The 20,730-nt window shown below is 42.0% G+C and overlaps 2 protein-coding genes across 8 annotated transcripts in view; both read right to left on the bottom strand.

The window, feature by feature from the left end:
• LOC134083005 (NACHT, LRR and PYD domains-containing protein 3-like) overlaps positions 1-12,780 on the bottom strand; it is a gene marked incomplete at its 3' end in the record, with an annotated part of 55,076 nt that extends 42,296 nt beyond the window's left edge. Inside the window, exon 1 of the mRNA XM_062539095.1 lies at positions 12,668-12,780. The remainder of the gene's footprint in view (positions 1-12,667) is intronic.
• A 3,134-nt stretch (positions 12,781-15,914) lies between these two features.
• Positions 15,915-20,730, bottom strand: part of LOC134082663 (NACHT, LRR and PYD domains-containing protein 12-like) — a 43,781-nt gene continuing 38,965 nt past the window's right edge. For 6 of the 7 annotated variants that reach the window (XM_062538550.1, XM_062538541.1, XM_062538559.1 and 3 more), the window contains 2 exons: positions 20,660-20,706; positions 15,915-18,252 (listed from right to left, as the gene is read on the bottom strand). In XM_062538550.1, the coding sequence (XP_062394534.1) occupies positions 17,717-18,252; positions 20,660-20,706 (583 nt within the window). In that variant the 3' untranslated portion in view covers positions 15,915-17,716. The remainder of the gene's footprint in view (positions 18,253-20,659; positions 20,707-20,730) is intronic. The other variant, XR_009939651.1, reaches the window with a different exon arrangement.

The following is a 20,730-nucleotide window of genomic DNA, read 5'->3' as shown; positions in this document are numbered from 1 at the left end:
GCTGGATAAACTGGAGAAAGGTAAAAATCAATTGCTTAACTCAAGGGGAGGTGAAAAATGAGTGTAATTCCCCAAATGGTGGAATATCCCTTTAACTATCATCATTCCACTTAATTTGGACAAGGTCCTCGGTGCGAAATTGTAAGCATTAGGCTACTGGGCAATCTGAATCCTGTCCCACGCCACTCGCAACTGTCTCCTACTGCCTCGTGCCTTGCCTACTGTCTTGTGCCAGTTGCTCTATGGGTTAGGTTTAGAGTTAGGGTTGATATATAGCCCAGTAGGGACAGTAGGTGAGTGACACAAGTCACACGATAGTAGCAAGGGACAGTAGGCAAGTGGCATGGGATAGGAGGAAAGTGACACAAGACAGAAGGCGAGTAGCAAGTGCCACCAGCAGTAGTAATAAATAATCTCTTGATAATTATCTACCATGTTCATTTGTCACATAGGCTATATCTCACTTCTCTTTTGTAGGCAACGTCTCATTTGCCATGTAGTCTGCAGCTTTCAGGTCCACAGGAAAACCACAGACATCTACTTCAACAAAAACTTTTTTTTTTTTCCTCTCGGAGTCGAGAGAACAGGAAATGGGTTTTGTGACTATACCAACCATGGACGGATTATGAGCCCCTGGGCACAGACGGGAGAAGGGGCACCTGCCTGCCTGCCTTAGAATGTTGGTAACTGTGTTGTTGCCTGGAGTTGAAAGGATGGCCTGTACGATAAGCCCTCAGCTGTCCGCACGTACACCGGCCACCACAATCGAATCTTATAGCCGAACTATAATACCAGGCACCTACTGTCAGGTTAGGTTACGCGCCGACCTCTGCGATGTCAATGACCTAAGACTTCTATGTATACAGATAAACCCCGGACTGTCTAGAGGAAGGTGGTCAAGTCTTCCCAAAGAATAACCAAGCTTTTTAGTACATAAGAAGTCAGTGGAACATCAAGGCCCTGACAGTTAACTCACGCGTAAAACATTCGGTCTCAGTAAACAGCTGAAACTCAGGTCATTTATAAGAGGGGCTTAGTTTCAAGGCTTAAACTAAGACTCAGAAAGAATAGAAAAGAATCACAGAAGAGAGACGTTATCTTTACCATCCTGTTTGGGAAGTGGTAGCCTCATCCCAAAACAGAATACAAGCTGAAAGAATCGGACGTTGGATTAAAATAGTTTTATAATTCAGCATTTTTAAATACAGCAAAAATGCGGCACAATACAGCTTGTTGGTTACAATATGTAGGAAAAAGATAATTCCATGTTGTGGTGAGAAGGAAAAACAAAAGAAATTAATCCAATAGACGTAGTAATTCCATTTTGTGTTGAAAAAGGAAAAACGAAAGAAATTAATCCAATCGTGTCGAAAAAAGCAAAGAGACAAAATGAATTCTCGTTCCGTGATCTCCCTTGTCCGGGTGTAAGGCCACGAGCAGCAGGTGGATGATGCGGAGTTCCGATGTTCACTGGAGCAATAAGTCCCGCATACTTGGTTTCGCGACGACGTACGGAGTTCACATAATAACTATCAGGAGCTACAGAGTAACGCAACACGTAAGACGAGGAAAGAAGAAGAAGCAGCCTCGGACTTTGGTTGACCTGCTTCTTATAGTACTGATTTTCCGTGACCCCATGGTCCTCCCCTACACATTCCTGGGGCGGTGCCCTCTTCGCAGAACTTCATGGAAACTAAACTTACTTCAGAACTTTCTAGACAGTCAATGGCACACATCTCCGGGTTACAAAGCGGAGTTTTACATACATTCAGTGTTGACGAGAACATTCTAATTGAGACAAAGATGCGTTCAATATCGGCATTTACAGATTTTAACACACAAACAGTTTACATTTGATAACAGGCATTACACATTAAGATGTAGCATGCATATTACATTCTATTGAGAGTTTCTATCAACAGTGTATAGCCTACTTAAACATGTTGGTTGGTCACGTTCAAACATCGTAGGCTACACATTTGCGTTCGCAGGGAGTATATTTGTTACATTCAGGATTATAAGTATTTCATTGCATTTGGTTACATTGTCGTGGTTTATTAATCAGGTAGGCTAAGAAGAGGCATGTCTTTATTGAAGGCACGTAAGTCGTTTAATAGGATTTTCATACATTTTTATTTTCACACATTATTCCCCAAAACCCCATATCTAACGTAACACTTCTTGTATGTTGTTATTAGTCAGCACTTTCATAGCATAACATTGTGTTCAGTCATTCATTCTGTCGTTTATTGGATAAGAATTTTATAGCGTCATTCATCCAGCCTTCACAACTTTCAGTCTCACACGCTCCTCATCACCAAGCGTTCAATTCAGTCTTTCGGAGCTATTTGTTCAAGTAGGCCTAATCACACACATTCTTCAACAGTTAAGCACATTCCTTCTCTTTCATTCACACTGGCGCACTTGATTCAATAGTGGTTAGCGGGACAACAGTGTACTATATGGTTTCTGTTACGTTACTTTCTTTATCTACTTAAGCATAGTTTTCAAGGCAGGTGTCTATCCTTGAGAGGACATCTCACATCTGGCTGATTTGCGCTGACGCAAAAGCAGCGAAGTGGACGCGAATTCACGCATGCGTTCGGTGCTCCATGGGTGGGGCCTAGGAGTCACGACACCCCCTACTTGGAGCAAAGGGCGCACAGGGGATTCGAGTCAAAATGTATTGCAAAGAAGCCCAAAGGGCTCAAGTTTGAAAATCATGAAAACACATCAAAACGACATGGGTCACTGGGTAACTGTAGGCTAAATAATTGAGATCTGTCGATATGGGGACAGAGTCCACAAGCATAAACCAAACGTGTTTATCAAATCAAACAAACTATCAGAATACACTCTATCTAAAGCCATGGGATCAGAGGGTTGTGTAGTAGTCCCTTGCCCACCACTCAGGCCTAGCGGAGAGATATGTTCCACACGAAAGGGTGTAAGTTTAGCCTGGAGCAAAATTAACAATACTATCGTCTTTCGGTCACCTCTCGCGTCGCCGCACTCGAGCTTGGGGCCAAGGTGAGCTACAACAGAACCCAATCCGATATGGCTTGATATTCCGTGGTTTGTTGAGGTGGAGCTTGAGCCATATTTGAGGCTGTTCTCCTCCGTTCGGTTTGGACTACATTAAGAAATAAACAAAGATTTACCCAGCGCCCCATTGCCATACATGTGAGGCTTTTTCAAAGATTTGTGTGATGCTTGAATATGCGGAGTGACCACACGACTATGTGCAGGATGCTATTAAGACTCTATAGGTTAACATGTTGGTGGATGCAGAAAAGGGAATCAAATCATCCCGCGCAACATTCAAACTTCTCGTGCATCACAGAATACATTCAACATTGCATAATGTATAGGGTGGAATAACATGCAGGGTCATAAACCAGTACATTTCCAAAGAGGCCATCAGAAAAGGTGAAAGTACATACCAGGAATGTTAAGATCACACAATATTAGTCCAACAAAGTTAGTCGAGGGTAGCCCATTCAGTCAGATGGAAAACGAACGTATTGTTATGTTTCAGTCTTCACAAAGACACAACATAATTACTAGAGGAAAGATTTCGTTGTATTTTAAAGTTAGCAAAAAGTCCATCAACAAATGATCATACAAAATCAGTAGCATAATTGATCCTACGATACTCACCCATGTGTGAACTGGCCCAGCAACATAGCACAAGGTATAATCAATGGTTAGTTTTCGCAATGACATGCGGATTAAGATCATAAGTGGCAAATTGTTAAAACCATGCATACTAAATGGGAAGCCTACTCTGCTTGTAGAATAATTAAATTATCATATCTGTCAATTGTACTACTCACGGAATAAGCAAAAGTTGGAAAAGGCCTATGCCTCCGGAGATAAGAGTTCGTCCGAAAAGTGAAGTCCAAGCGCAACTTGGGCAGAGACCCAAAGCTTTTACGCACAGGGTCGTTCTACGTTGCGGCAAATAATGTCACAAAAAAAATGTAATGACAACGTAACTTTAAGATGGTTAGAACTATCTTGATAATGACTAGTCCCATAATGGACAAAGAATTTGGAATACATATTTCTTTATCATTTAACTCTGGGGAAATTATTGACATTATTCAACTGTTCAAAAATTCAGAGATTTTATATATTCTGGCCTACCACATTTATAAGGCCGTCAATAACGTTGAGAAAGTTAAATACTGTGGCACAATATTTACCTAACTAAGTATAATGAACAAAAACTTACGTATAGACCCAATTACGGAACTGCTTGCCCATAGAAGTGAGTCCTCACTGTTGCTCAGCACTTCGTGAGCTTTCAGGACTATAATAAGAGATGGTTGAGAGAGATGCTTTGTCATGAAAGGTCTAAAGACATCTAACTGCCTTACTTCGTACCTACATCGTACCTACATGGGAGGCTCCTCCCCTACCAATTCTTCTTACCCACTCTGCGTCGGGGTCATCTGCAGGACCATCATGTCTGTTTGCGTTCACTTCTACATAATGTCTTTAAATTTACTGGGTTTAACAATATCCAAGATAAAATGTAAAATACAAATTCCCCTTCTAGTAACTAGGACATTCCCTAAATGTGTCTAGGAATGGACTGATTGATTTTGGTTAGCATCTGCATGAATCCTAACACCTCTAACAATAAACCATTAACGTTGTCTTCCACTGGGAAACATCCAGCTGTGTGGGTGTCTTCACACTATCCCGTATGGAGAACTTTGCAATGGAAATATATGTTGTCTCTCGTAGAAAGCACTTTAACATTATTACTACAGCTGAAATCCAAATAAACCTATTAGACCATTCCTATTCCTGTCACCGAATATGCATCCACAAGTTTGAGGTAGCCAAGATGATTCTGTACGGAGTAACTTACGTTTAAGTTTACTCTACGTTTCTGAGAGCCTCGCGCATTGAAAATCCAGAAAACCAATTTCACTTCTTCCAGCGCAAATATGCGTAACTGATTTCCCTCTTCACACTGCGGTGTGGTAACTTAGACAAAACCTGTAAATTCAACTACATCCATATGACTTTTGTAACATGAACAACTACTAAGGATAACCGAGCAACACACAAACTGTTTTCTTGACAACGTCACTATAATTATCCTATTATTGTCTACTTTACGCGCAATAGATAACATGTCAACTTGCGGGCGCGCCTTTAGGTGCGGACAGAAATCTCTCAATGCAATACCATTCAGCACGAACCAATTCCAGAAGGGACGAGGTTATCGGGACTTTCGAGATAAAATGTCATAGGCTATGGGCAGAAAAACATGACAACAGTCTCGCATTGAACTGTAACAACATTAGTATTGAACTGGCAATTACCCAAGTGTGACATTCTCCACATGAAATTTCGTTTCCTCTGCATAAAGTTATCAATAACTAAAGAGGCTCATCTTGCTCATCAATATCATAACAGCACAATGCCCTAACCTTACCGGACTTTCACGTAACTTGTTCTTCATCGAAAGTTATATGCATGATATTACCGAGTGATATGGAACTATTAAAACCTATAGTAGGCCTACAAAGTTTGCATTTGTCTAGCACAGTGGTCTTTGAATTGTATCAAATCGCATAAAATGATAGTCTCAACAGGACGGTTCACGGAGGACTATCAGCAGAGCCTATTCCAACTCCGACATTGTACAATTTCGTTTTTACCTTGCCCAAAAGTTTTCCATCGAACCATTTAACGTCACTTATTTCTACAATAAGGGTAATAGTATGAAACTTGAAAAGGATATTCTACAAGTCCTTGGTCTACTGACTGAGAACCATTATCTGATCAGATCCCCACAACTCCACAGAGTTGGTTTCCGTCACGCATCACTGCTTCCAAGGCTCCTCTACCCAAGCCTCTAGAGGGCTGCCAAGATGGTTGTAAAGTAACTCCAATATGCATCGCTGACGTTTTTACCAATCAAGGTCATTCAGAGGATAACTACCCAACTAAATCACTATAAGTCCAAAATGATTTGTAAAGCAATGTTACAATATCCAATACATGCAATCTAACTACAGTAGTTTAACAACAATGTTTGAAATGGCCAACGCTCCTCTGAGATTCTACGTGTTGACTGAAGCAACCTACTAACGAGGACCCTGCGCAAGATTCACTACGGACCCGATGAAATAGACTTGAGAAGTAAAGCCCCAAATATCTAAACAGTTACCATTCACATTTGCAACCTCCAATTAACGTAGTACGTTGTTATAGCACATATGCCTAGCCTACTCAACGACGAAATTCTAGGCTATCTACTGACTCCAAAAAGCCTATGTTAGGGAAACCATCTAATGAGAACGAGGTGTGATATCCTACTGCGCACTTAACAACACAATTAGTCGATCTTTTTACTTGATAAGGAATTCAAATTCAACCTTTTGAGAAGATCAGCTGCTGGACTTTGGGGGATTCATTCGAACTCTGCCTCACAAAACTCATGTGATTGTAAACGTCTGGAAATCACTATCAGGATCGTCGGTTCCCTCAAGGAAAAACACTCAGACATGAATCAAAGGACAAGTCCTTGTGGTGAAGGCTAAAGACTTCCAAAATGTAATATTTACCCAAGTAACAACGGTGAATCTGGCTAAAGCATCGTCCTCTGCCCGAAACAGAAATTAACCTACAGAAAATATATGTTCCAGAGATAGCCGAACTGTCAGGAAAATGTTGGGAAATTCCACTACGCACAGATGTTGGGAAATTCCAAAACGTTGGAAACTCCAAAAATGTTGGAAAGTCCGCTACCCCCAACAAGGGTCATAAATCCGACTCTGTCCTGATGAGACAGGCGACAAAAAACAGAACACCTTGGGATCGTGAGTTCGAGAAGCTTCCCATGTCAGTTCACAATTAATGGCCTTTTTGGTTGCACCTGGCACATCGTCGGAATGTCAAACTCCCAAGAAGTGGCGCCGTTCCCTAAAACAGTAGTCCAAGTAGGCTACTCACAAACTCCGAATACAATTTTCAGACTATGGTTATGTTGGACAAAATCACGATTAGTAAAAATAATACACAACATCAACGCATCTTCCCGCAACTTTGCTTCATAGCACAACATATAGTCATGGGCTGATGTGAAACATGTCGAATATAAAGATTACCATTCTATGTAAACTAATATTCTAAAGATTTGTTGCGAAGACTGTCTAGAGCGGAACCCCTGCGCCCACAATGAGCAGTGGGTACGGTTCGCAAACATCTCCTTATCTACTCCAAAACCCAATAAACATTGTCCTTTCCGCATAAGAATAATTTTAATCTCTATTCGAACTGCTGTTTGCTTAATGTCCAAAAATGAAACACTAAAGGCCGATGATCCGGCAAACATAATCTAGTATGTCTATGTCTAGTGGCAACTGTACGTAACTATCAATTTATCCATTCTGCAAACTTTCAGCTAGACAGGTTACCAAACATGAATGAAATCAAAGACGCATCTTGGTGGATTAGTTGCAAACGAAACAATTAGGCTACCTTTGATTCGTACTTCCAATAGTTTACGTAGGCTACGTAACCGAAGCCCTTTTCTCCCTTCACTGACCACAGCATTACATTGAAACTAAGCGCAGGCTATTAACTTAAGACGTGGCACTTACACTTTCCTCTGGTTTGATTAACAGTCGTCTCTCTCCGTCTATGCGGCGCACGAGATTCAAAACATAGTCTTTTTAATTATTTATTTTGTTTTCTAAAGTATTTTACTCGCTATGTTGAACTGTCTCTCATCGTCCTTGCTTCTTCAGCTTGTGTCACAGACGGGTGTGACTGATCGCAATCTCCAAGAGTCTATCCACTTTGCATGATAGCTGCGGCCGTGTCCTACGTCCTGTTAAGTAGCCAGAGTCACAAGAATACATTTCTAAGAACTTTTAACACAAATGGGAGGATATGTAAACGAGGTTGTTTACCGCATAAGGCAACACCGAAGTACTATGGACAACGTTTCATCCCGATCACTATGACAAATCAAATACTGCATCTTCACGCAGCCATGGATTCCCAAACTTACAGAGTGGGCTATCCCTCTGCAGGAACTGTTACAAGTTATGTATTGAAACACGACGGAGTCAGGATCATTTAGATTATCTATAAACCATTCAAAATCATACTATATCCAATTAGGCTACGAAACCAACACTAAAGCACTTTCACCTATTGCGCGCACGTTCTTTGATTACCCAGTTTTATGTATCATTCTGTCGGATTATAGATTCGCTACCTGAGCTGGTAGACGGGATGTAGGGAATGCAGAAATGCCATTCACCATTCTATGCGTTGGTAAACCACTGAAATGAGTTTTAGAAACTTTAGTTCAAGGTACGAAAACTCTTTATTGTTGTCTTAAGGACAAGGCAGTCGGGAGTTTAAGTTATTTCTTATTTTGCTTACTTAAGTAACGACGATAACACATTATAGCAGCGAAACAACATGGGTCCTGGCCAGACACCCACGAAGCGTCACCACCACAATACATCACCGAAGCACAAAAGTTTTATGTAACTATACAAGTTATTAATCACTTTTTATCCACTTATTTATCCTATTGCTTTACTATTGCACGCAACTAAGAACTCATCAACTATACATGCATGATTAGAGACCGAATGGTTGTAAGCGCGTATGCTCTCGCAATGGTATCCATACCAGTGATGCCTTCAGCCTATCTGAAATCTCGGTGCTTACTGGAGGGGCGCGACCCCCTCAACCACAAGTAGGGAGACTCAGACGGCCGTGGAATTTGAGGACTGGTGGTTTAACCGCAAATTATTAAAAGTTTAAAAGGTTGAAGAGCCCATGGTATGGCTAATATTGTAGCAATTAATGCAAGTAATCAGTAGCATACCTGATGCGTTCTATGCATCGTTACCGCAAACACAGGGCACGAAGTATGAAGTATGATTCACAGGAAAAGTGTAATATCACATCAGACACTTGTTACATACTTTTACCGAGGGGTTGTATATTAAAGCCATGTAGTCTTTTACGTGTTCCTTTAGTAGGAAAAGTCTCGTCTACTGATAGAGAACCACATAAAATTAGGCCGAAACAGGAGATTTCTCTGCCACAACCAACATAACATAAAGCGCCAGCACAACGCAATGCTCCTGTGGCACCAGGCACCTGTTACACGTCCACTTTTGACGATGGGTCTTGCTAAACCACATATGCCGTTTGATATTGTCTAGCTGATTGTTCCTCCTGCTCCAAAACTTGTCTCTATCACAGTAGGAACAAAGAAAACAACTCAGTCTGCCATCGTTAAAGTTCAAGCTGGAATGCGCTGACATCCGTCTTTACGCACAGCTCTCCGACTATAAACTCGCCGACACAGCACGAAGTGGCGGGGATGTGGGTATAGATCTTCTCCAAAAACTTAAGATATTTGTTTAGATATCTATTTTAAGTTTCATGTACCACTTGTCTAGGGTAACCCGTCCTCTGGCGCTTTTATGGCCTTCTGCCTTATCACCACACGCAACAAGTGCAGCCTCTTATCTGATCTACGCAACCAGTGCAGCTTCTTTCTGACGCTACACCTGCTACTCTCCCAGTATGCCGGCTTACTGGGACCCGCTCCAACAGCGGACTCGGTACACCAACTTTCTGTAATGTTTGTCGAGGAATAACAACGTTAACCCGTGGGGAAGAGGACTTTTCTGTTTCTCACAGCATGCACAAACTAGGACGACCAAAGGCGTCTCCAATGCAATTATTAGCATGAGTCTTAGAAAAAATCGTTTCTACTCAATCCTCTAATAATGCTCCTTATTAGTCCGTTAACATCCCACTTCTGACACCATGTGTTGTTGCCTGGAGTTGAAAGGATGGCCTGTACGATAAGCCCTCAGCTGTCCGCACGTACACCGGCCACCACAATCGAATCTTATAGCCGAACTATAATACCAGGCACCTACTGTCAGGTTAGGTTACGCGCCGACCTCTGCGATGTCAATGACCTAAGACTTCTATGTATACAGATAAACCCCGGACTGTCTAGAGGAAGGTGGTCAAGTCTTCCCAAAGAATAACCAAGCTTTTTAGTACATAAGAAGTCAGTGGAACATCAAGGCCCTGACAGTTAACTCACGCGTAAAACATTCGGTCTCAGTAAACAGCTGAAACTCAGGTCATTTATAAGAGGGGCTTAGTTTCAAGGCTTAAACTAAGACTCAGAAAGAATAGAAAAGAATCACAGAAGAGAGACGTTATCTTTACCATCCTGTTTGGGAAGTGGTAGCCTCATCCCAAAACAGAATACAAGCTGAAAGAATCGGACGTTGGATTAAAATAGTTTTATAATTCAGCATTTTTAAATACAGCAAAAATGCGGCACAATACAGCTTGTTGGTTACAATATGTAGGAAAAAGATAATTCCATGTTGTGGTGAGAAGGAAAAACAAAAGAAATTAATCCAATAGACGTAGTAATTCCATTTTGTGTTGAAAAAGGAAAAACGAAAGAAATTAATCCAATCGTGTCGAAAAAAGCAAAGAGACAAAATGAATTCTCGTTCCGTGATCTCCCTTGTCCGGGTGTAAGGCCACGAGCAGCAGGTGGATGATGCGGAGTTCCGATGTTCACTGGAGCAATAAGTCCCGCATACTTGGTTTCGCGACGACGTACGGAGTTCACATAATAACTATCAGGAGCTACAGAGTAACGCAACACGTAAGACGAGGAAAGAAGAAGAAGCAGCCTCGGACTTTGGTTGACCTGCTTCTTATAGTACTGATTTTCCGTGACCCCATGGTCCTCCCCTACACATTCCTGGGGCGGTGCCCTCTTCGCAGAACTTCATGGAAACTAAACTTACTTCAGAACTTTCTAGACAGTCAATGGCACACATCTCCGGGTTACAAAGCGGAGTTTTACATACATTCAGTGTTGACGAGAACATTCTAATTGAGACAAAGATGCGTTCAATATCGGCATTTACAGATTTTAACACACAAACAGTTTACATTTGATAACAGGCATTACACATTAAGATGTAGCATGCATATTACATTCTATTGAGAGTTTCTATCAACAGTGTATAGCCTACTTAAACATGTTGGTTGGTCACGTTCAAACATCGTAGGCTACACATTTGCGTTCGCAGGGAGTATATTTGTTACATTCAGGATTATAAGTATTTCATTGCATTTGGTTACATTGTCGTGGTTTATTAATCAGGTAGGCTAAGAAGAGGCATGTCTTTATTGAAGGCACGTAAGTCGTTTAATAGGATTTTCATACATTTTTATTTTCACACATTATTCCCCAAAACCCCATATCTAACGTAACACTTCTTGTATGTTGTTATTAGTCAGCACTTTCATAGCATAACATTGTGTTCAGTCATTCATTCTGTCGTTTATTGGATAAGAATTTTATAGCGTCATTCATCCAGCCTTCACAACTTTCAGTCTCACACGCTCCTCATCACCAAGCGTTCAATTCAGTCTTTCGGAGCTATTTGTTCAAGTAGGCCTAATCACACACATTCTTCAACAGTTAAGCACATTCCTTCTCTTTCATTCACACTGGCGCACTTGATTCAATAGTGGTTAGCGGGACAACAGTGTACTATATGGTTTCTGTTACGTTACTTTCTTTATCTACTTAAGCATAGTTTTCAAGGCAGGTGTCTATCCTTGAGAGGACATCTCACATCTGGCTGATTTGCGCTGACGCAAAAGCAGCGAAGTGGACGCGAATTCACGCATGCGTTCGGTGCTCCATGGGTGGGGCCTAGGAGTCACGACATAACTCAGTTGAGCTTAGGGGATGAAGGGGCATTTTATGGAGTTTTGTGAAATTAAATGGACAGATTGAGACTTGAATGGTTGTGATTGAGACTATTAGGCCTAAATAATAATTAACTGATTCAAGGCAACTTGCTGTAGAAAAAAAGATGCCAAATACAAAGCATGATAATCACACATAGCATAACTTGCATTATTTCAGATATCAGGGATGAATATCATAATCCATGGTAGGGCTCTATTAAGACATAGCCTGCCACAATTTTGTTATGTAGCCTAGATGACTCACAAGGTTATGCTCTCTATAGCCTGTGTGTGTGTGTGTGTGTGTGTGTGTGTGTGTGTGTGTGTGTGTGTGTGTGTGTGTGTGTGTGTGTAGGCTATAGTCACCTGTCTGCCAATGTTCAGCCCTTATTACTGTATTACACGGCTTATTATCATTTGGGAAGGAACAATTCAAGGAAAAGTCATGCTACATTAAACCACCCATGTTGTTCCTTTAGGCGACTTTGTGTAGGCATAGCTGCACTGCAGACGCAATTTCACACTTCACTGTCTACAATTAATTTTGACTTTTAAACAGTTAAAGGCCTTGACTACGGACACAATCCACTGCCTACAAAAAGTGATCCATAGGCATATTAGGGCCTACTCACCCAGAGACATGTCAAGTTGCATTTAGGCTAAACATGTTTCAAAGATCGACAAACCATCTTGACATTTTGTGCACTCGATAACACCACTCCCTTTCCTTCCGTGCATCTTTTCTTTCCGTTACTGAAACTAAGTGCGCTAGATACCCATCTCTCTTAATCATGCCATTTCAAAAGCAAAATAAACATAGAAGGCAAAATATACATAGATTGTAGGACATAAACCTACTCACCACAAAGTAGGTTCTTCCAAAATATCAGTGTTCTAAGTCCAACAACGACTGTCCATTTCGTCCGTCGAACAAAATCTCTAAAATGGTGTTAACTTTGCCAGCTTTCACTTCCGTTATCGGGGTGTAAGCGTTGGGTGCAGGCCGACTGTGATCAGGAAGTCAGGGTGTTCTGACTGATGATGACGCCGCAGTCTGTCTCACATCGGGCACATTTACAGTTTTTTTCTGATTGCTTAAACACATTTTTTGTAACTATTGGCTATTTTTTTTGCAAAACTCTAGGCTACACAAATAGGAAAATCTTTCACCAAATTAGAAAAACATTGTAGGCTAGTTCTTGAATCTCTTGCAAAAGGTAACACACCTAACTCTTCAAACATTCGTAAAAATTGTGTTTTCGTTTCACAAGCCATCATGGCATAACCACACAATGTGCCAACACATGGTATATGACATAGCAAAGTAGGCTGTCAGTTTGAGGTCATACTTTTATAAACATACAGGGATCCAAACTCCAGTATCAGTATTTATTTCAAAACAAGTGTGTGCTTCCAAGTCAAAACACAAAACAGTGATTTCACTGTGACAGAAAAGCAAAGCAAAAAAACAGTCTACATCATGTTGTATATTTGGGTCCGGCCATAAAATTTCATCTACATCACATGCAATGTCCTCCAGTCCAAGGCCCCGGGGGAAATATCTTGTGGAATGCCGTATCCAGGCCTGACATGATGCCTGGTCAATATCCCCGCCTCCTCCATTGCCTGTAAAAGGGCTATGCATTGATGGGGATGACGTTCATAGACCTTTCAGCGCCAGGCAGAGAATAGCTCTTCAATTGGATTCAAGAATGCAGAGTATGAGGGGAGGTTGGGTACAACGAAGAGTGGGTGATCTGTAAACCAGTTGCGGACCAAAGCAGCCCTATGGAAACTAACATTTTGGCTGAACATGTTAGGCTGAACCTGTTGGCCAGCTTCCCTCAGGCTCAGGCTCATTCTATGTTCCACTGTTGTAGCTCTGATGCCATCTGAAATTATATTTCTTCCTCTTCTTACCCTTCCTCTTCCCCCTCCTTGTGCCCCTTTTTCTCCTCCTTGTCCTCTTCCTCTAACTTCACCTCCTTGCCATCCTCTCCCTCTCCCTTCTTCACCTCTGCATCCTCTTCCTCCTCCTCTTCCTCTTTCTTTTCCACCTCCACGTCTTCTTCCTAGGCCTCCTCTAATTCTCACTCTTCTTACTCTTCCTGCTCCCTCCACTGTACTCCACAGGGACAGCTTACTTAGGCAGCTTGCAAAGTGAACTAATGATCTAAAACAGTTTTCATGATAGATGATCAAAATAGTGTAAATATAGCATATGATTATACATGTGTATAATTTTGCTATAGGAGTGTGTTGGAAATGTGTAAATTGAGTGTAAGCAGTGGGTAAGAGGTTTGGAGCGACTGTTCACACTCAGCGACACTAAATCTAAACAGTCCACACAGGCACCACAGATCACTCTGTATGGCACAAAATAGAAGAGAGCCAGAAGTCTTTGTTACGTCCAGCCAGATCACAGACTCTTAAATTACACATCAATTACAAATGTACATGGAGACAACATTCACATCTGGAGATCTTTAACCTTTAACCCAGGGTATCCTTATCATGGTAACAGGAGGTCATTCACATCTGGTGACCTTTAACCTTTAACCCAGGGTATCCTTATCATGGTAACAGGAGGTCATTCACATCTGGAGATCTTTAACCTTTAACCCAGGGCATCCTTATCATGGTAACAGGAGGTCATTCACATCTGGTGGACATCTCTCTCTCTTCTCTCCCTCTCTCTCTTCTCTCCATCTCTCTCTCCTTCACCAGGACCCCTCTGCACTGTGCTGCCTCTCTCTCTCTAATCTCTCCATCTCCCTCTCTTTTCTCTCTCCCTCTCTCTCTCTTCTCTCCATCTCTCTCCTTCACCAGGACCCCTCTGCACTGTGCTGCCTCTCTCTAATCTCTCCATCTCTCTCTCTTTTCTCTCTCCCTCTCTCTCTTCTCTCCATCTCTCTCTCCTCCAGCAGGACCCCTCTGCACTGTGCCGTCTCCTGTAAGAATGTGCAGCTGTGGAGGTTCCCAGTGCTCACAGTTCCCCCTACACCCAGTGTCTGTGTGTGTGTGTGTGTGTGTGTGTGTGTGTGTTTGTGTTTGTGTGTGTGTGAGAGAGTCTGAGTTTGTCTCCATGTCTCCATGTAGACAAGGCTTCCTCCCACTCAGGCATATTACATTTCTTCAGCGATATGAGAAGGTTGGACGTTTGGGAGAAGCTGTGTCAAGGCGGGAACTCTGAAATGGGTGAGATCTCTCTGGTGAAGTGAATTTGAATAAACCAATCACACACAACCAGCGTTAAACTCTGATCTATCTCTCAGCAATTGGAAACAACCCTGTATCATAAGAATGGGACATTCAGTCATCCTGTGTGACATACTAAGCAGGACAGTATACTATACCTACACGCCATTGGCTGCAATCCTATCATTAACATGTCATGATGACAGGGTATCCAAATCTGAATCAGTATGTCATTGCATCAACAAAGTAATTTGCTGAATTTATATTTGGAGTTCATTTGGAGTGGTTTTACTTCATTATTCACTAATGTCTAATCTCAATTTCATACATGACGACAGTAACAGTTCAAGTGAGTCTTATTGTAGGGTTATTTTACTACTTTCATTCATGTTCATTAGCCATTATTATAATTTCATGTAGGATGTGGGTGACTGGTGACTATGGTTGACATGCCGGGATGGTGGGATGGAGTCAACTTTTCAGACACTCCTGAACTCACCAAAACAGGAGACTGTGTCCTCCAGAAGCACATGCCCTACTGGTCGTGTCTGTGGAGGGGTCCTTCATAAAGAAAATTATTCAGGGAAAATATTCAGGACCACTTGACGCTTCTCGGTGAGAATGTCTGGGGTCATATCCTGGTATTGTTCATAGATAGAGACTGGCTGGGAGATGCCACTGAGGGAGAGACCCCCAAACCCCCCCCCCCCCCCCATAACAAATCCCAATTGAAACTTAAACTAGATTAATTTCATTCAATAACATTTGGTGAAACTAAGCTAGACCGACTTCACTTCAACTTCCTAAATGTAATGGTTCATAACTTAAATCCACAAAAACATGAATGGGTACCTACTCCTAATTAATGGATATAAATTCTCAAAAATATTGACAGCTTTGATACAATTAAAGTTGTTTATTCAGAACGTTAAAACATTTACCATCAGAGGATGAAACATACTGCAGCACTCAGAGAGTGCAAACCTCCGCCAGGCAAGAACATAATCACCTCCTGGATCCAGAAGGTGATACAGATCACTCCCAAAATATACTTGTTTCTTCTTTGGGTCATTACAGACCTTCCCTTAAAAATTTCATTGAAATCCATCCATAACTTTTTGAGTTATCTTGCGAACAAACAAACAAACAAACAGACAGACAGATAGACAGACAGACAGACAGACAAACCCAGTTGAAAACATACTGTAACCTCATTGGCAGAGGTAAAAACACAATTGAATATTTCAGTGTCTAACATGACATTAAGAAAAAAAAAATCTTTATCCAGGTTAACTCAGGAGTTCTCCCTCACTGAGTATAGCTTATGCTTCAGCTGACTCTATCAAAACATAACATGTTTATGTCATATTGACACAGCCTTTTTAAAGGTACTCACAATCCTTATCAGTATTTGAAACCCCTATACATAAACAACAATCATGCAGAGCGCTAGCTTTTTACAACACCAACAACAATGAAGACCTTCTCTGCACTGAACGGGTCTGCGTTGGTTGTAAAGAGAGCAACAGGAGTGTCACTGATACCTGGATTTCTGCTGAAAAATCTCATCATCAGAGTTCCAGAAGGTTGATATGCTCAACACCTTCTGTCATGATTTTGATCCTTATATCAACCTCAATGAAAACTTAAAGGAGAGGTTCGGTGTGAAATTGACCTTAGCTGTACTGAAAGATGTTGCCGAGTACTTAGATGTGTCTAGATGTCGCTCACCCCCTTGCAGTCCGAATTACGCCGTTTTTAGCCGAGCTTGCATTAAGCTTGTAGCTAGCTGTGGGGGAATAGCTTAGCCTATGCAGCTAAATCGCTATTTTTACACCATTCAAAACTCAATACTGCATTGGTAGACTTCTGAGGGTCCTGACATGTAAAATGAGATACTGAGAACTTTGGAAGTGCACAGGAAGTTCATTAAAAAAGACTGTTTATACAAGCACAGACACAGTTGATGCAAAACTTCAAAAGATTCGTGCTGGCATCGAGGCAGCAGCATAGTCAATGTGTGTCAATGCAGAACCATAAAAGAGCCTTAACTGTTAACTGTGCCTAACACACACAGTAGGCCTGCACTCCAGACTCATATAATATCTACAAACAAATGCAGCAAGTTACAAGCATAAAAGCATAAAACATCATAATGTTGCCGAAAACATTCTTATAAACCCCAATTTCAATAACGCATAAAATAATATGAAACTACTAATATAAATAACTTTGAACACTATCAACACAGAAGCATTCGTCTAGAACACATTTCCACTGCATCAGACCATCACACTGTTTGTATGAACAGGAGTGTGAGACTGGTGCATAAGGTCATGTGATCTGGCACGGTGCACAAAGAGGACAGAAAGATGATGATGAGGAGATATATATATATATATATATATATATATAGAGAGAGAGAGAGAGAGAGAGAGAGAGAGAGAGAGAGAGAGAGAGAGAGAGAGAGAGAGTGAGAGAGAGAGAGGGGGGGGGAGGGGGAGAGAGAGAGTGAGAGAGAAAACAGGAGGAGAACAAGTGCGGGCAGTAGGAGGTGAAGATGAGGAAAGAGAGAAGAGACAGAAACAAAGAAAAGGGGAAAGAGAGAGGGCACACACACATACAGACACACATGAAGAGAACACAAGTCCAAAGGCAATATCTACTGCTGTATGAACAGGAGATTGATGGAAGTACTTGTTGGAGGAAGAGCTCATGTGTTCTGGCACAGGGACACTGAGGATTCATAAGCAACCCAAAATGCTGGACAGAGAGGCTTAGTAAATGTGGAGTTAAATGTGTGCAGGTGGGTGAGTGTGTCAGAGGAGACACTGTAGAAGGACAGAGTGCCAGCTGGACAATCCAGGTACACTCCTACTCTACTGGAGCCAGAGGAGGGGGCAGGTATGTCAGTGTGTTCATTATTGTGGCAGGCAGAGTAACTGTCAGGAGAGCACTGCAGACTCCAGGACTTGCCATCTCGTCCCTTTATGATGTCCCCACTCCCCCCTTTCCTCGTGGTGCTTTTATAGACCACAGCTATATCAGCACCATTCCCACTCCACTCAGCCTCCCAGTAGCAGCGTCCAGACAGACCCTCTCTACACAACACCCGAGACCTCAAATCAAATCTCTCTGGGTGGTCAGGATACGGCTGATCCTCTCTCATACGTGTCACCTTCCTGTTCCCCTCAGAGAGAGAGAGTTCTCTTCCTGCTGTCTTTGGGTCCAGTGTCAGCTTACAGGCATCTGCAGATAAGAGCAGAGGAGAGAACATCCTCATCAGAATATGGGATATGACCAGAGGCGGACATTCCATCTACCTATCTATCCATTTATCTATATACCTGGCAGCTAATTAGGATGCGCTGGTTTACTAAATGGTTGGATGAAATACTTGGCAGGACTTTTACTCTCTGAACCCGGGATGTCCACCTCTGGATATGCCCAGAAATACACTCCTAAACTAGCCTGGGTTTTCCCATACTGCCTTGCGCGGTGATTTCAATCCCGCTGCTAAGCCAGTCTGGAAACTAACGCCCAAATGTTCGCCTGATGTTGGCGAACCAATCACAGAACATCCGAGAAGTTTCCGTTGCCTTCTTGCGTCTACATTCGACGCCAAAGGATTTACGGCAGCCCTTAGCGTTGCATACGAACGAGTTGGGTGAGCTATGCGCATTTGATAGACATCCGTGGCGCCCAATGAACGGATCTGGGCATTTTTTCAAATACGAGAAAATGAACGCCTGGTTGCCAGACCACGTCTCATTTGAGAAGTGGTAGGCGTTAGCCAGGCTACTCCTAAACCTTGTGGAAGGCCTTCCCAGAAGAGTTGAAGCTGTTAAAACTACAACGAGTGGACCAACATCATATTAAACTCTATGGATGAAGAATAGGATGTGACTGAAGTTTCCTATGGGGGTCAAGACAGGTGACCCAAAAATATTTTGGCAATATAGTGTATATATATATATATATAAAAAGAAATACAACTGAAAACGATTTTCTGCGGCAGGGCACCTTTAAAGGGTAATGTGAACAGTCAAACAAAAATAAGATCTGAACAAAAAATCCAAATTGAGCATTAAAGGGATAATCCGGAGTGAAATGCACTTTAGATCAATTTTTCGGACTATTGGGAGTACATACGTTGAGTTGACACCAAACCGTACCTTTCCGGAAATGTTATTAAAATGTTGTTAGCGCGTTGCTAGCTGCAGCAGCGACATTTACGGAAAGGTACTGACTCGATTAAATTCATTCTGGACTCTCTATCCGACCACATAAAGACGTGGGGATACTTCGGTTTGGCTTTAGGGACCCTCTACTCACTACCACGTAAGTGTAGTGTTGGTTGGAACAGTAGAAGAGGTATAAAAATAGCGTTTTGTAGCGGCGAAAGGACTTGCCCCGGTCACTTCCAGGCTAACGAGTTTTGGCTAAAAACGGTGAACTCGAACTTTCTCAAAATACATCCGAATGACATGATTTTGGTGTCAACTCAACGTATGTTCTCCCAATAGTCCGAAAAATTGATCTAAAGTGCATTTCACTCCGGATTATCCCTTTAAGACTTGTGGTGTGAACGGGAGTGGGTTTATTGTGCAATAATCTTGCTGTGTAATCATCTTGATTTGCCATACCAGTGAGGTGGATGGATTATATCAGCAGAGAAGAAGTGCTCACCTACACAGATTTAGACAGACTTGTAAACAATATTTGGAATAGGCCTTTGGTGTATGAGAAAGCCTTAGATCCTTAAGTGCAGCTCATGATAAATGGGGCAAAAGTAAAAAACATAAAAACAAAAAAAAGTGTTGCGTTAATAATTTTGTTTGGTGTAGAAGAGATATTTTCCAAAACGCTATATCCACTAGCCTAGAAATCTAGACGCACCCTAGCGGCCAAAAATATTTTTGCCTAGCGGGATGGTCTAGGGTCGCACCGTTAAGGCCAAGCCTGCGTTCGGCACCAAGTCAGTCAGTCCAATCAGAACGCTCTATCTGTGTACGGAGTCCTTGAGCCCGCCTTAGCTCACCTTCGGCTTCCGATATTGACACCAAGGGGCTGGACCATGGGTCCTCGTTCGACGAGTTGGGTGTGAGACCGTGTTGCACAACCATAGAGAAAAACGAAAGATGGATGAGGCTAACGAAGCGCGCTCGTTTGAATTGGCTTTGGAAGAGTTAGACTTGGGCTTTTCTTTGCAAGTTGAGCAGAAAGAAGCACTCAAGTCATTTGTTTTAAAGAAGGATGTATTTGCCGTTTTGCCGACCGGCTACGATTGGTCACAAATGCTGGCCTATTACGTGCAGAGGCAGTTTAAAAGACAACAGGCTTCAGCTCTGTGAATGGTCCAACCCCAGACTATACATTTCTGTATGGTTTGACTTGCCAGGCTATATATCCACCATTTTAATGAATTTTCGTAAATCATTTTTTAAACATTTTTAGAAAGAAACCCCTGCAATGGCACAGGGCACACCAGGGCCTCAAGTGAAAAAGGTCCAAATAAAGAATGCTCTAACAGAAGTGAGCAATGTAATAGGCTGACCCTCTAACTCTAAATCTCTACTATTACATACTGCTACACCTTTCAAGCTTTTGAACTCCATCTTCAACTATATCAGGAGAATGAACCATTAAAACTTACATTTCTGTAATCCTGGTCTCAATCGGAGTTTTGCCCAGTGGTCAGTCCTGTAACACACACACACACACACA

The sequence above is a fragment of the Sardina pilchardus genome, chromosome 1 (assembly GCF_963854185.1).
Source record: "Sardina pilchardus chromosome 1, fSarPil1.1, whole genome shotgun sequence".
NCBI classification, from domain to species: Eukaryota; Metazoa; Chordata; class Actinopteri; order Clupeiformes; family Clupeidae; genus Sardina; species Sardina pilchardus.
The sequence above is the reverse complement of the archived record's forward strand: the minus strand, read 5'-3'. Positions and strand labels throughout refer to the sequence as shown.